Raw genomic sequence first — 15,505 nt, 5'->3', positions numbered from 1 at the left:
GCTGGCGACCAGTCCAGGGTGTACTCCGCCTCTCACCCGAAGTCAGCTGGGATAGGCTCCAGCATACCCACGACCCTAGTGAGGATAGAAGATGGATGGATTTTCATAGAGCATAGAAAACTTGTTTATGACCACCTAAATCCGGTTTGTAACATTATTAGAGCCCTCTAGACATGACCTAACACCCCTATAATCACCTTCCACTGGTATTACCCACTACAGTAGACATACAAAGAGAAAATAAGCCATTTAAGACATACTGTAAGATTCATACTTGTGTGTGTTCTTTAAATGTGATCCGGTGCTGCGTGTTCGATCCTAGGGGGAGCTCAGTGCGTGGCGGACGGGTTCAGAGTTGACTTTGGCGTGGGTCAAAGACGAACACTCGCCCGTGTTTTCATCCCCCACATAGAATCAAACATGAGCATCAACTACATCCAACACTGAATAATAAGAAAAGAAAGATATGATTTGTACGCTAAGAAAAAAAAAATCATGTAAGTGCAAACTGCGCCTTCATCCCATCGTAACAAGAGAGGCAAAGTAAATTCCCAACCCTTTTAACCCAAATAGCCTTTCCTCCTGCCTTCACATGTTGGCTTGTCCACTGTACTGTAGTCATTAACATATTTGGAGTGCAGTGAGCAGAAAGCTTAATTGTCCCTAATTGCTCCACTAAATATGTTCTCTAATGATTTGCTTCAGATCTGTGGCTGCCTTTTGCGCAATTTCCCGGCCGCTGGCTTCATTATCCCTGCCTCCATGGAACAAAGCATCTTCACAGGCTGGCATTTTTTCCCTCCATAAGAGAGACAGTGAGTATGTGTGCAAGGGACATAATGGTTCCCTCTTGCTGGGATGCACAATAGGGCCCCTTTGTGGGGTTACCCAAGTTAAAGTGATTAGAAAACCAAATCTCGGCTAAGAAAGCGTGTTAATTGACCACAGTTCGCTCATCCTAATCAGTCCATAATAAACGAGCAGTCTGGGCACTTTGTTTTAGTCTTGCAAGTGGGTTGTGTCTACTGTTGGTCTTCTTATTGCTGCAGCTGCTTTTTGTTGTTACAGCCCCCCCTTCTCTAACATGTATGCACTGTCACCCAGTGTCTTAAATAGATGCTAACGACAGCTCTGCTAATTGTCAGGGACCTCTTCACCTCAAGTGCTTTTACCTATAGGTTATTGATATAACGAAAATGTACGTAGCTTGCATTCTTGCTCGAACTGGGAGAACATCTGAGGCATTATGAGTTTAATGTCTGAGACGCAAATGAATACACAGCTTAATCACAAGCCGAAAAGAGGACAAAATTGCAATATTTCTTGTTATCAATTAACAACTCCATCATTGGTCTAGCGTCCTTAGTTCCTGAATCTTTTGGAACATTTTGAGCAAACTTGGGGAACAGTTTGGAGAAGTTGCTTTTCTGCTCCAGTGTCCAAAAAGGCACGAGTTTGTTGTGGAGAAACGTGAGAGCCCTGAACTCAACTCCATCTTTGGGATGAATTACAACAGCCATCGAGAGGGAGCAGGTCCTCTCTCAGCGCCAACATCGGTGACTTTTGACTGCACAAATGCACAATTCCCACAGAGACATTAAAGCATCTTGTAGAAAGTCTTCCCATCAGATTGGAAGCTGTTATATCTGCAAAATGGGGACAAACTCTATTTTCTTTCAATTTTACTGTAGCTGTAACGGTCAGTTGACCCAAAACGTTTGTCCATCGAGTGTATGTAAAACGGAGGTGAGGAGCGGCTGTATGAAAAGAGTTCTGACCTGTATCTGACGAGGGGCATTTGCGGATGGTGAAGATGGAGCTAAGGTCTTCATCGTCCTCCGGCAGGCCCTTCTGTAAGCGCTGCAGCTTCCTGAGGCTCTCGCTGCGCTGGTGCTTCATGGAACGCACATGCTGGATCAGGTTGAGCTTGGCCTTGGTGGAGTAGTTGCACAGCACGCAGTGGTAGTAGCAGGCATCACCATCCACCGCGTTTTCGTGCTGCTGCAGGTGCTGTGGGAGGGAATGGAGAAAGAGCAAGAGAGAGATAAAGCGTGAGGCAAGGAGGAGGACAGACAGCGAAAGCGGTTCATAAGGATGGCACTTTTGCTCACACTGTTGGCAAATGAACAAATCAATTTCCAATCACAGTCCTGTTGTTTAACATCCAGACCTCTTCCACTTCAGGACAACTGTTTGGACTGCGCACTTTGTCTGCATTGAGTGTCTGTATCAGCACGCTAACAGGACAGGAGAGGCCTTGGGGGGGCACACAAATCTCATGGGCGGATAGCAATGGCATCAGCCACTCTTCTGAGGCTGTGAGCTCGACAGCGGAGCAGACGGAAAAGAGCATTGATTCCCTTCACTCAACACAAGCCTCCCGCCTCTGAAAAGGAAACTCCAAACATCTGCCTGTTTCACGCATGGGATACTAAATATTGATCAAGGCGAGTTAAATCCCAGCTTTATCATAGAGTGAGGAACGCTGGCCCGGAAAGGCAGAAGGGCGACCGGAACATTCCGCAACAGGAGGATGACCATCAGAGGACAGTAAATCAGCCTCTGTATTGACCTGTCAACCCTGTCACTTCCTCCGTGGGTTAACAGCGGCCCCCGTGCATGTCTTTAGCCCGTGGTATCAAACCTCGTCCTCAAATGATGCCATACCGCCACAAAGTCTTGTCACGCCAGAGCACCAAGTCTAATTACCTCCTGCATGGCTCAATCAATGATGCAAGACTGGGCCTCGTGTGAGCAAGATACTTATTGACCATTATCCTAAAGTATCACACTGACTGCTTCTTATCAGCCCTCCTGTATGGCCACTTGTTTCACATCTGACATGTGACACCCCAACATCACACTCTGGAGTCCAGCTGGGGGATTTGATGTGGCTGCAATCAATGTCAATCAGCACACCGTTTCCTGTTAATTCTCGAATCATTTTCACTTCCATTTATTCATCGTTGAAAGACATCAGTATTTTGCAGTGCGTAATATTTGAACACACTAATGTTCCAAGCATGAATACAGTGGTGTGAAAAAGTGTTTGCCTCCTTCCTGACGCCTTATTTTTTTGCATGTTTGTCACACTTAAATGTTTATTTATTTGAGTTGGGTTGATTATCAAACACATTTAAATATTATTTAATGACAACACAACTGAACACAAAATGCAGTTTTTAAATGAAACCTATATGGCCCTGTGTGAAAAGGTGATTGCCTCGTCAACCTAACAAAGGGTTGGGCCACCATTAGCAGCAACAGCTGCAAAAAAGCGTAAACGATAACTTGCAATGAGTCTCAATGAGCGCTGTGGAGGAATTTTGGCCCACTCGTCTTTGCAGAATTGTTGTATTTGAGCCACATTGGAGGGTTTTCGAGGATGAACTGCCTTTTTTAGGGTCATGTTTCAGCAACTCAATAGGATTCAGGTCAGGACTTTGACAAAGCCACTCCAGTCTTCATTTTGTTTTTCTTCAGCCATTCACAGGTGGACTTGCTGCTGTGTTTTGGATCATTGTCCTGCTGCAGAACTCAAGTTCGTTTCAGCTTGAGGCCACGAACAGATGGCCGAACATTCTCCTTCAGGATTTTTTGGTAGACAGCAGAATTCATGGTTCTATTTATCACAGCATGTCTTACAAGGTGCTGCAGAGCCTCAGACCATCACACTACCACCACCACATTTTATTCTTGGTAAGATGTTCTTCTTCTGAAACGTGCCGTTACTTTTACGCCAGATGTAATGGGACACACACTTTCCAAAAAGTGTGTCTCGTCAGACCACAGACTATTTTCGCAAAGGTCTTAGGGATCATCAAGATGTTCCCTGGGAAAATTGAGACAAGCCTTAATGTTCTTTTTACTCAGCAGTGGTTTTCGTCTTGGACAGTTTACCGAGTGTCTTTCTTATGGTGGAGTCATGAACACTGACCTTATCTGCATATCCCTGTCGCCTGTGCATTCATGTGTATGTAATGAACTCACTTCTTCCGCGACGGAACGCTGCGGCCATCTTGTTTACGTATGTTTTCCACAGAGGAAGAAGATGCGAGTGTCTTCATCACAAACACATGAATGCACACAAGGGAGACAAATATAACGCTGAGCGTTTCGTGAGGTCAGATTTTTTTGGAGAAGCCATTTTTGTGATGCAAATGTATTACGCTTTTCAACACCTATTGTTTTAACTCTTTACTCTCCATATTCTTTACTCTTTGTCCCCAATTACGCGGAACTATGTCCTTCATCGCCAAAATCCAACCAGAACTGGACTTAGGAGACCAAATGGGGGGTAAGTCACAGTTGCTGGACTACACTCCTGATGGTGATGTCATACAACTCCATGTCAAAAAATCCAAACTATCCTTTCACATTTCTTGAGGCTGTAGTTTGCAGTTGTGAGAAGTGATTCATGTGTTTTATTAACACATTTAGCTAAAATAGAGGGGCAGAATAAGAAAGACCTCTCAGTATGATGCAGTGCAGTCCTTCATCACCTAAACTACAACCACAACCTTAACCATAGTGTTAAAATGTGTTATTTTTGTAAAGGCAGTTATTCTTGGAGCTCCTTCAATGGTGCAGTTGTAGCCAGTGGCCGTGGCCAGTCAATGTGCCTGACTATGCATGTAGAGCATGTAGCCCAGTATGACCAAGCGATTAAGCAAACATGTTGTCTCATTAATTGTGCTGAAGTTTAAGTTGCAAATATTGCCAAGTTCGAACATAAGCATAAATCTATCCTCCTCCTCAGGCTAGAAGAGAAAAAGAAGAAACTGATCTGCATGTCCTGCCACACATTAACAATTTAAACATTCCATTCAAATCAAATGCTTACAAACTGAAAAGAGAAAAAGAGAAAAAAAAAAAAAGCATACTAATAATGTTAAACCTCCCTGAGAGGTTTGTGTCGCGATCCCCTACTGTTTGTTTCTTTCTGGTAATATTCTAAAATTGCTACGGGGATTTCCAGACTATTGTATTCCATTCTCTTTTGTTTCATATTTGTCTGTTTAACACCTAAAATATGTATTAACACACTGCTTCCAGGAAAAAGGAAAGCTCTTTTTTTGCAGCCGCCTTTTTTTTTCTAGCCCCACAGTGCAGTGTAATAGACTTATTAGGTGATTGTAAAAGTGTCTCTGTCTCTGCGTGCCCTCTTTTCTCTCCCCATTCTAAGTTATCCATGATGTCATGAAGAGGTGTTGCTGGATATTATGAGGAACCCCCTGTCCTCCCCCTGCTGCTTTACCTCCATCCACAAATACTGCATTGGAAGTGAGGTAGACAAACCTGAGAGACAGATTTGGTTATAGATAACACCAAATCCATCATACGAACTGCTTTTAGGCCAAACAGATGTCTTACATTAAAACAAATTTCTGCTGCAAATGACTCACAGTTCCAAAAATCTACATAGAGTCAAGTTGAAAAAAAATGACAGCACCTGACTAGAACTTCAAAGCCAGTCTCAGGAGGTAGGGGAAAAAAATCCTGGGAGTTTTATAGTTTCCCATAAAAAAGCCCAGGGTTTATATAGGAGTAAACCTGAGACTGCCTGCTCCAGCATCAGCCATAATTCACCCCGAGTCTGACTGGCCAGGACTATGGCCTTAGCAGAGCTAAATGTGGCCTGCTCCAGCGCCTGTAGCTCTGTCTACGACATCAAACGCTTATACCTGTAAAGCAGCACTTGTACCACCTCTGCTCCGGCCATGACCCCGGGTAGCCGGGGGCAGCTTGGAGTCAGGGAAGATGATCAATGAGGCGGGCCTTGTATGCTCCCTATTTTAGTATCAACTAAGGCAAAAATGACAGAAGTGAAAGAAATGATCAAACTCTCCCAAATTGATTTGCCTTTGGAAAATGTGCAAATATAGTTTGGACACAGTAAACCACATCCCCTGACACCAACCCCTACCCCCAGCTCTCATTCACATGTGCGCACTCACATAATGCACAAGACAGACAGAGCCTGTGTCTGTTTCCTATGAATCTGCAACGAGTTGATAAATCACCTCCAACTGGAGTGCAGGAATTTACCAGCTTAATGAAAAAGTCATGTTAGGCTGGAAGGAGTTGTTCTGCATGGCTGTGGGCTTTCTAATCACTATACTGTATGAAGGCCCCGACAGAGGGGGTGCTGTGGAGCACAGCTTGTAGCCAGGTCAGCGGCATGGATTCGGTCAGCGTTTGCCTGCCTCAAATGTGCAAATTCATTCAACACTCAGCGGTATGGTAGATGTCCTTGTGTATGTTCATATGATAATTAGTTGTCTGATCCCATCAACAATCAATCAAATGTATAATGATATGCAATATGCAATATAAGTGTGTATAAATATATAAGCAGGTTCCTATTATAAGGAAAGTGATAATGAATGGTATTGAATGTATGACAGTGACATGCGGTCAGGGGAGACAGGTGAGTCCTGTCATGATGAAAAATAAACAAATAATGATAACAAAAATATATATTAATATTTGTCTTCTCGGCTTAGAGCGCAAGCCCAGGCTAGTGTCTGAGTGCACTCAGAGTCTAACTCTTTCGATCATATCGCCACTGATATAATGTTGCAAAAACATTTATTACCTATCACGACTTTCTACAGCCTGTGTAATGTATTTAATGTAAGTGTGACATCATTATTTTTGCTAATCTGGCAATATAATTGGAGTTCTCTCTCCATCCTGCAGAAGTGGGGGCGTGCATGAGCTGGAAGGTGCTTGCACTGCTGTCTTCCATATAGAAGAAAAGCCGGCATTTTTTTTTTTTGACAGCAGTACCAACTGGAAAGCAGCAAGTCAAATGCAAGGTATTTTTTTTTTTTGGTCTGCTGAATGAATTAATGGATTCGACTTCCAAGATGGAGAATTATATGCCCAAGATTTAAAAAAATGTGATCTTTTACTTTACAACAAAATAGAACCTTTCCTGAAGACGGATTGGTTGCATTTATTTCATACCCAAATAAAAGATAAGACCACAGATGTTTTTCAATTAAAAATAAATAAATGAGACTAAAAAGTATTTGATTTTTTTTAACAAATTATTTTGAATTATTTTTCTAATCCTCTTCATGAGAAATGTGTATTAATGTGTTAAAAATAAAAAAAAAAAACTCCAAAAGGAGTGGCATGAACCTCACCGCATGTCACTGATGTATGAACATGTCAGAACTGAAGGAAAAGATTCCATCTTTGGCCAGTGTTGGTCTTATTCAATGTTATTAGAATATTATTATTATTAGAATATTATGAGTGATGTTTGAGTGTGCAAAGATAGGATAACAATCCATGAATCCATGAAAGTTTGACAGGTTCCATCCACCCTTATCCTCATTAGGGTCATTAAGGTATGCTGGAGCCTATCCCAGCTGACTTTGGCCGAGAGGTGGGGTACACCCTGGATTGGTCGCAGGGCACATATAGACCATTCACACTCACATTCATACCAATGGACAATTTAGAGTCGCCAATTAACCTAACATGCATGTTTTTGAAATGTGGGGGGAAACCGGAGTATCCGGAGAAAACCCGCTCATGCACGGGGAGAACATGCAAACTCCACACAGAAATGCCCAAGCGGAGATTCGAACCCAGGTCTTCCCGATCTCCTGACTATGTGGCCAACATGCTAACCACTTGGCATTCTACATACATGTATGTATACACCTGCACGCATGTATTATTGCTCAACAAGTTACGCAACGTGATATGTCCTCCAAAATCAAAGATGGGTTAGATGAACTTAATTCCCCTTAACATGTTAGAATATGTCCTCATTTCTCGTTCTCGCTCTTTAGTGCTTTAGTTTATACTCGAGCGGCTGTTCAAGGTTTAAAAGGCTATGATGGTTTGTCAAAGCTCTCTTGCAATAGAGCGCCTTCCCTCTTTCTGTGGAGGCTGAGGCAGTTTCTCTGTGCTTTTACAGGTAAAGAGGTAGTGGGGCGGTGTGGGCACCACCCCATCCTCTCTCTAACATCTCCACAGTGCACCTTGCCCTTTGAGTGGGCACCACACGCCTGTATCAGTTTCACCACCCACCTGGAGTACCGCATACATCTGCATTTCCATCCACTTAAACATGCAAGTAAAAGTGCACCTTTAACACAAAACAGTGCGGTTGATGAGCGAGTTCAACTCACACAAGATGGAGGTGGGTATTACTGGAAGGGTGGATGGGAGACGGAGAGACGGTAATTCCAGAGAATGGCTCCCGATGGAGCTTTATAATACAGCATGCGCACACAACAAACACACACACACACAAACATAAAAGTATAGACAAAATGAGCATCAATATACACACATTCACACGCACATTCAGACTTGTGCGCGTGCACAAAACCACATGCCATTAAGTTCATACTCTAATTTCTACCATTAAATTTGGCAGTGCTGTTAATACAAAATTAATGCATTAAAACAGATGACTATCTGTGAGCTAAATAGCTATCAATTGTAGGGGAGCTGCCAAATGTCCTCTGCTAGGGAGCCAGAGAGGCTCTGCTTTGCTATTGCTATGCAATTGTCCCCCAACCTCTCACCATTGAATGGCAGCTGGACACTAACACAGGTTAGACAACTGACACATGCAGTAAAGCATGTGTCTTTTCTTCTCATTCTGCCAAGTGATGGTGGCAGTTTACACATGGAGAAATGTTTTCGCTCTGAAAGGATAAAATCTGCCTGTTGAGCTTTAAAAAGAATGCTGCGGTTTAAGACCGACTCTGGGAATGCAAAAGTCTATGGAGTGTATGTGTAGTTTCCTGCTCCATCCAAAAGTAGAAAACATGAGAGAAAGTGTTGGCACAACTGATGCCAAATGACCAAACGTGATAAATCAGGATTATATATCCATTTTAATGCGGAGGTTCCATGTTGAGATTTAAAAAAATATATTACAGGTGAAAATATGACTGCATTGCATCCATCTGTTGCATTTGTATCCTAAATGTTACTCGATTCCCACCCCGGGATTCCCCTGGAATGAAAGCAGGTTCTTTAGCGAAGCAAAGCAGAGCTTGGCCCGGGATTCCAGGTCTGCCAGCAGCACGAACAACAGCTTAAAACCACAGAGGCCCCACCGGGTGCCAAGTATGGTGGCTGCTTTGAATTAGGCCCAGCAAGCTGCAACATGCCTCAAAGATAGCTTATGGCGGTAAAAAGAGTGTGTATTCCAGTGCTGAAATGGCTACATAAAGCCTCATGGATCTCATTCCCACTCTTGTCGTTTCTCTTCTGTATCTGTGTCATGGTCCTTTTTCATGAAAGTGTTTCCTCTCCTTGCTTATACATGATCCATCACGACCAGTGAATAAAAACAAGCTCCATATTCATCTTTGGGAATAGGGAGAGAAACCAAATGGACCTCTGGACAGTGAGGTAAAGACGGATGTTCACAGAGAGGATGCCTTTACCACAAGGCTGTGAAACAAAGTAGGATAGGAAGGCAGGGGGGTGTAAAGACACAACATCTACTCGTGCCCCACACCCACCACTCTTACTTACTTTAACATTAAATGAAGCAATAATTATTGAATTCTGTTCGAATGAGTAAGATGCTAGAAAGTAAACAATGGGAACATAATTGCGGAAGGAAGGCAATCAATGCAGGCAGTCATTTGGGTCGTGCTGATTGTTTACGTTGTTGTGTGTGTGCGTGCGTGTGTACATTTGTGTAGCGATTTCATATCTAAAGTGAATTAAGAGGAGTGTATATGTGCTGTGACAAGTAGCTGAGTAATACACTCGCCCATATGCACACACAAAACAAGAGTTGGGTAATCCCTCCTTCAATAATGACCGTGGGTTCTAAACAATGGCTCTCAATCACATGATCAATGTGTCCACATAATTCATGTGCAAGTCAGTGTCTTTGAGAGGCCAGGAGGGGGATAAGCATGCACGCCGTGTTGAGATCGATGCCCCTGTGTGGTGATAACGAGCCTGAGCCTATGCCCACAGGAGCCCCTCGCCACCATCCAGGGTCTCGCTCATTAGGAACATTTGGATAAGCATGGCCATACATACATAATGTGCACTTGTAATCGGATCCAGATCAACACATTTCCCCACTTCTTAATGAGCTGGGCCTTGCTTTTGTAACACACCGCACTGACACCACAACAGACAGGAAATGATGTCAATCCCAATATAAAGTGAAAAGAGAAAGCAAATTATCAGCAAGCTGTTGCCCTTCGCTGAAGGTAGCTAATTAACAGCTTAACCTCCTGATGCTTTATGAAATCCATGCTGGGAGGAGCCTGACAAAATTGTAGTACAATGAGTCTGCCTGCAGGGGGCAAGCGCAAGGTGGAGACAGCAGGGGCACCCAAACAACAATTGTAGACAACAAACTGTTGGAAAGGTACCATCCGGAAGGTGAACGGGACAAATCAGGACCTGCCTGGCTCATTTGCTGCAATTCCAAAACAACATCACAACTTCCTTCCAGGATAGTGGAATTAGTGGAATAATTACCGGTACATAATTCTGCCACTGAGAGGGGCTTTCCTAAAAACTAAATACATTGCGGGTATGTGTGGGAATGTGAGCAAGACACTTCATTGAAAACTTACTCACACTTTGACTACTCAAATATCTTTACAACAAGATGACTGCACCCATAATCCATTAATATTATTACACTTGACACCACTCCCTTTCTTCTGGCTATGAAGTTGGGCCAGCAGACACAATTTCAAAGTGAATGACATTTAGTGCAGCTAGCGGGACATCAGTGCGGTACTTCCTGTTTTTCGGAATGTTCGTAATGATAATGACCTAGATCATGTTTGCCTGTAGGCACATAAAGTTGTGACTCAAATGTAGTAGTTAAGTCCACCTCTGAATTGACTGTATATGATTTAGATGCCATGTGTCAAGAACTAAATACATTCCTTCAGACCAGTTTATGAAGGTGTGTTTAGCTCTGCTAACTGTATATTTTTTTTTGATATGTGTGTTACATTTAAATGAAGCATATGCATATAGTGATTCAAAGAGATGGTGAGTTTGGGAATGAAGGGGTGTTGGATTAAGGCACAGGCAAACAACACTTGAAATGACTAATGCAGTCAATATGAATTAAATGCAGAGCAGCAACATGACCCAAACACAATTAGTCAGGGAGAACAAACATCTCATGGACGTGAATGCAGATTCATTGCTACCAGTTCCTGGGCCAGTCAGCAAATATAAATGAAAAGGATTTGTTTAAGCTGGAGGTGAGCAAGTACTGCACGTACACTTCCGATAGTTGACTGGTTAGCATGACCCGAAAAGCCCTCCGGGGAAACCAGGAGTCATGATTACAAATTGGCCCATGTTCTTTGCTTTGTAGCCAACTCGTATTCGTTGAGCTCCTGTTCCATTTTTTTGCCAACACAACAGTAGAAAGGAGACACAGAATACCGCCTCCTCAGGCTCATATTATCTTGCTTTCACCCTTCGTGTCCTTGGTTTGGTAGTGTAAATATTTCATTACTACTTAATTGGTTGTTGCTTCAGGTTACGCAATAAGGCTGTGTTAGCTGTAACGCTGTATGTTTTCTAACTATCCTGTATCCCGTTTTATGTAAAATTTATAGCAAAGCGTTAAGAGGAGACGGGGTGCAAGCTGGCTACACGCAATCTTATTAAGAACAGTGATTATGCGCTCAGATAGTGTCAATATTGAACTCTCGTCTCATGCAGCTATCTTTATTAGAAGCATTGCCATGACAAAAGCAACACGGCCTTTGAGAGGTGCCTCTTCTTAAAATGACAATTAATGAGTGGGGTTGAGTGGAGGTGAAAGCACAGAGTGGGTCTATATGTGGGCTTATTTGCATGGAGCATGAAGTGCTCGGTTAGAGTGAAAATGGTAGCTGAGGGTTCTTCACACAATTCGTACACCAAACACCCACCAGCTCCACCGGTCAGCACTTCTCTACTGGGAAAACACAAAGCTGCAACTTAGATGAGTGGAGACCTCACAGTGCACTTGGTTGCTAAAGTCTATAAATTGAAAAGAAAAGTGGGAATAAATTCCTGAATGTTTTTACTGCTACGAAAACGCTAAGGGAAACAAATTCCAGAAACAAATAAACAAAATCACTATTGATTCTATTTAAAGTACGAATGTATGACCCGAGACCAGCACAATGTATCTAACTGGACTTCCTCCAGTTGTTCATGATACTGTACATGGATATATGCACCATTAAAGTTGCTCAAGCTTCCAATAATAAGGTCAGCTACAACCTTTTGATCCTGTTCATTCCTTTTATAGACAGACTTTCTAGGCACAGCCAGGGTGTTGAGGAGATCCGGTTTGGTAGCTGCTGGTTTGGGTCTCTGCTTTTGGCAGATGATGTGGTCTCGCTGGTTTCATCGGGCCGTGATCTTCGGCTCTCAGTGGATCATTTTGCAGCCGACTATGAAGCGAATGGGATGAGAATCAGCACATCCAAGTCCGAGCCCATGGTTCCTGCCTGAAAAAGTGTGTAGTGCCATCTCTGGGCTGGGGATGAGATCCCGCTCCAAGTGGAGGCGTTGAAGTACCTCGAGGTCTTGTTCACAAGTGAGGGAAGAATGGAACGTGAGATCGACAGGCGGATTGGTGCGCTGTCTGCAGTGATGTGGACTCTGCATTGGTCCACTGCAGTGAAGAGGGAGCTGAGCCGAAAGGCAAAGCTCCAAATTTACCGATTGATCTACATTCCTACCTTTACCTATGGCCATGACCTTTGGGTAGTTACCGAAAGGACAAGGTCGTGTGTATAAGCAGACAAAATAAATATGAGACATAAGGTGAGAAGCACTGTCATCTGGGAGAAACTCCGCTGCTCCTTAGAGGAGCCAGATGAGGTGTCTCGGGCTTATGGTCAGGATCCCTCCCGGACGTCTACCTGGGGAAGTGTTCAGGGTACGTCCGACCAATAGGAGGCCTCGGGGAAGACTCAGGACACATTGTACAAAGTATGTCTCTCAACTGGCCTGGGAATGCCTCAGGATCGGCCAAGTAGCTGAGGAGAGGGAAGTCTGGGCTTCCCTGCTTAGGATGCTGCACAACCCAACCTCGGATAAGCGCAAGATGAATAGATGGATGGGAAACTTTTTGAACGGCATAACATAGAATCTATGAGGAAAAATGTTACAACGTCACCAAAACTGATGAATGAGATAGCATTTTGACCCATGTTTAGATTCCAAGTAGTGTTACAAATAAAATGTGCATGTGATCTAAATAAGCCAAGGTTCCTTGTACAAAAAGTGCCTGTGGCAGACAATAGAAAAGGGATGATAGAATAGATATGTTATATCAAAGAGTCAAGGAAGTTGGTGTCTATCCCAGTCAGGAGGCACGGTACTCCCAGGACTGATCACCTACCAATCACAGGGATTAGGTTTTCAATGAGCCTAGTACATGTTTTTGGACTGTGGGAGGAAGCTGCAGTACTGGGACAGAACCCTGCACTGCACTGCACTCCAGCATGGGGAGAGCATGTCAAATCCAAAGGGAAAGACATGAGCAGGAATTCAAGCACATAACATTTCGCTGTGGGGCAACAGTGCTAACCACTGGACCACTTTGCTGCCCATTGCGGAAACAATTTAGATGTTTTTCCGTTAACATATTCACCTTTTGACCTATTCCCACAGAGAGGAAGTATACTTGTGTTGACAAATGGTGCTCTAAGAAGTCTCGCCCGTCTTTCCCATGAGCATTACCTCTGTCACTAATACATATGGGCTTTGTGTGGCAAAACACATCTACAGGGGGACGCTATTGAGTCTGCTTATTAGCTAAAGAAAAAAAAACAGTATAATTTCACTTTCCATATGAAAGAAAAAAAAGTGCTCATTGATCAGGGTGATCAATAAGAGATCAATAAACTAAACCCTCATCATTCCCACTGCAGTGTAATTGCTGCTGAGATGTAGTTGTCATCACTAAAAATCAAACTGAGGCCCGGCTAATTGGAGGAGGCCGTTTGCTTTCGGTCATGCTTGCAAAAAAACACCACAGTCCTGGAACGACTTGTGATGGCCAGTTAGTGGGGCGTCCCAAAATAACTACCATCATGTACATTCATGATTCCAGGTGCCTCATTTACGCATTACGTGTACAAGATCACATGAATCCACAACTTGGGATTTGAATTCAACATTTTGCAGCAATGTCCTTATTAGCCAATTTGCTGCTGACCTCAGAGTTAAGCACAGCTCGGGAAAAATATGTTATTTTCCACTACGGTGGATGAGCGCTGCAAAGTGTTTTTTTAGAGAGCTGGAAAAGCAAAAAAAAAAAAAAAAAAAGTGCCGTGGCTGATATAACATCTAATATATATTTCACAGGCTGGCATCACACACTGGCGAACAGCACATAAACTGCTTGGAAACCCACCTTAAACTGTGGTTCAAAGACTACCACTTTGCCCCTTCCTTGTTATTGATCATATAGAGCTCTTGTTGGGTAATTGTGCAGTAAATCAAGCTTGGTGAACACTAATCTCAACTCCGGGAGGAAAGTGTTAAAGTAAAACCTGCTGAAAAGTGCATAATTATGGCGCAGTGTTGAGCCAGGAGAGAGCATATGCTCCTCCCTCTCACATTTCTCACTCACTGTCTGCGCAACGAGAGGCAGAAAGGAGAGCACTTGGCAAGAGGAGCAATGGGAAGAGTATACAGTTTCTAACCACCTTGCACTCCCTCACTTACTCTTCCAGTCCCTCTCAGTGCATTTCCAACCAAAGCGCCGGGGGCGCCATGCTTGTAAAGAAACCACAGCCTTTTTAAGGGCTTCTTGTATTTACAAAGGGAGGCATGTTGAAATCAAAGGCATTACCACATGACACAGCACATTAAACAGTTGGCAGATTGAGAATTTATAGGCTGAAAAGACAGTGAAGGGGGTAAACAGGAGTAACAACACTGTTGAACAAGAGGTAAACTTACCTAAAAAGAGAGTAAGTAGTAGTGGAGCACCTCTCTGCTTTGCTTTCCCTCCGACCATAAGGCTCAGGCTGTACTCCAGGTGGAGACAGCTATCATTTTCCCATCAACTTCCTGTTTCTCTCGTCTACCCACCCCCCTTCCTCGCTGCTCTCTCACTCGCAGCTGCACAACTTGATTTTGTGTGCCAGGATTGAGGAAATACAAAGCTCTGCCTTTCACCCATCTTCTGAAATAGCACACAAGCTGCAGTTAAGAGACTTTTTTCCTCCCTCTCTCTCCACTGTTATCCTCCTGCCCCTGTGTTGCTGCTCGCCCTAATCTCGCCTGAGTTTTTATTTCACCTTCATCAGCAGGGACCTAAAAATAAATGATGAATGGAATATGATATTTTAAAGTCTTATCTCTTATCTGTTCTTACAGGGGGAATAATAGGGTAGTTAATCCTGCAGATCCCACTCAAATTGATTAATCAGCACATGCAGACAATCAAATAAATGATTAATATTCCTCAGTCCTGTGGTCGGACAGTTACCCCCGAAACCGTCAGTAATAA

General features: G+C 43.4%; 1 protein-coding gene across 9 annotated transcripts in view; it reads right to left on the bottom strand.

Moving 5' to 3' along the window:
• zfhx3b (zinc finger homeobox 3b) overlaps positions 1-15,505 on the bottom strand; it is a 339,235-nt gene that overhangs the window by 61,591 nt on the left and 262,139 nt on the right. For all 9 annotated transcript variants that reach the window (XM_054771463.1, XM_054771462.1, XM_054771464.1 and 6 more), the window contains one exon: positions 1,779-2,010. In XM_054771463.1, coding sequence (XP_054627438.1) covers positions 1,779-2,010 — 232 coding nt within the window. The remainder of the gene's footprint in view (positions 1-1,778; positions 2,011-15,505) is intronic.

This window comes from Dunckerocampus dactyliophorus, chromosome 3 (genome assembly GCF_027744805.1).
Source record: "Dunckerocampus dactyliophorus isolate RoL2022-P2 chromosome 3, RoL_Ddac_1.1, whole genome shotgun sequence".
Taxonomy (NCBI): Eukaryota; Metazoa; Chordata; class Actinopteri; order Syngnathiformes; family Syngnathidae; genus Dunckerocampus; species Dunckerocampus dactyliophorus.
The sequence above is the reverse complement of the archived record's forward strand: the minus strand, read 5'-3'. Positions and strand labels throughout refer to the sequence as shown.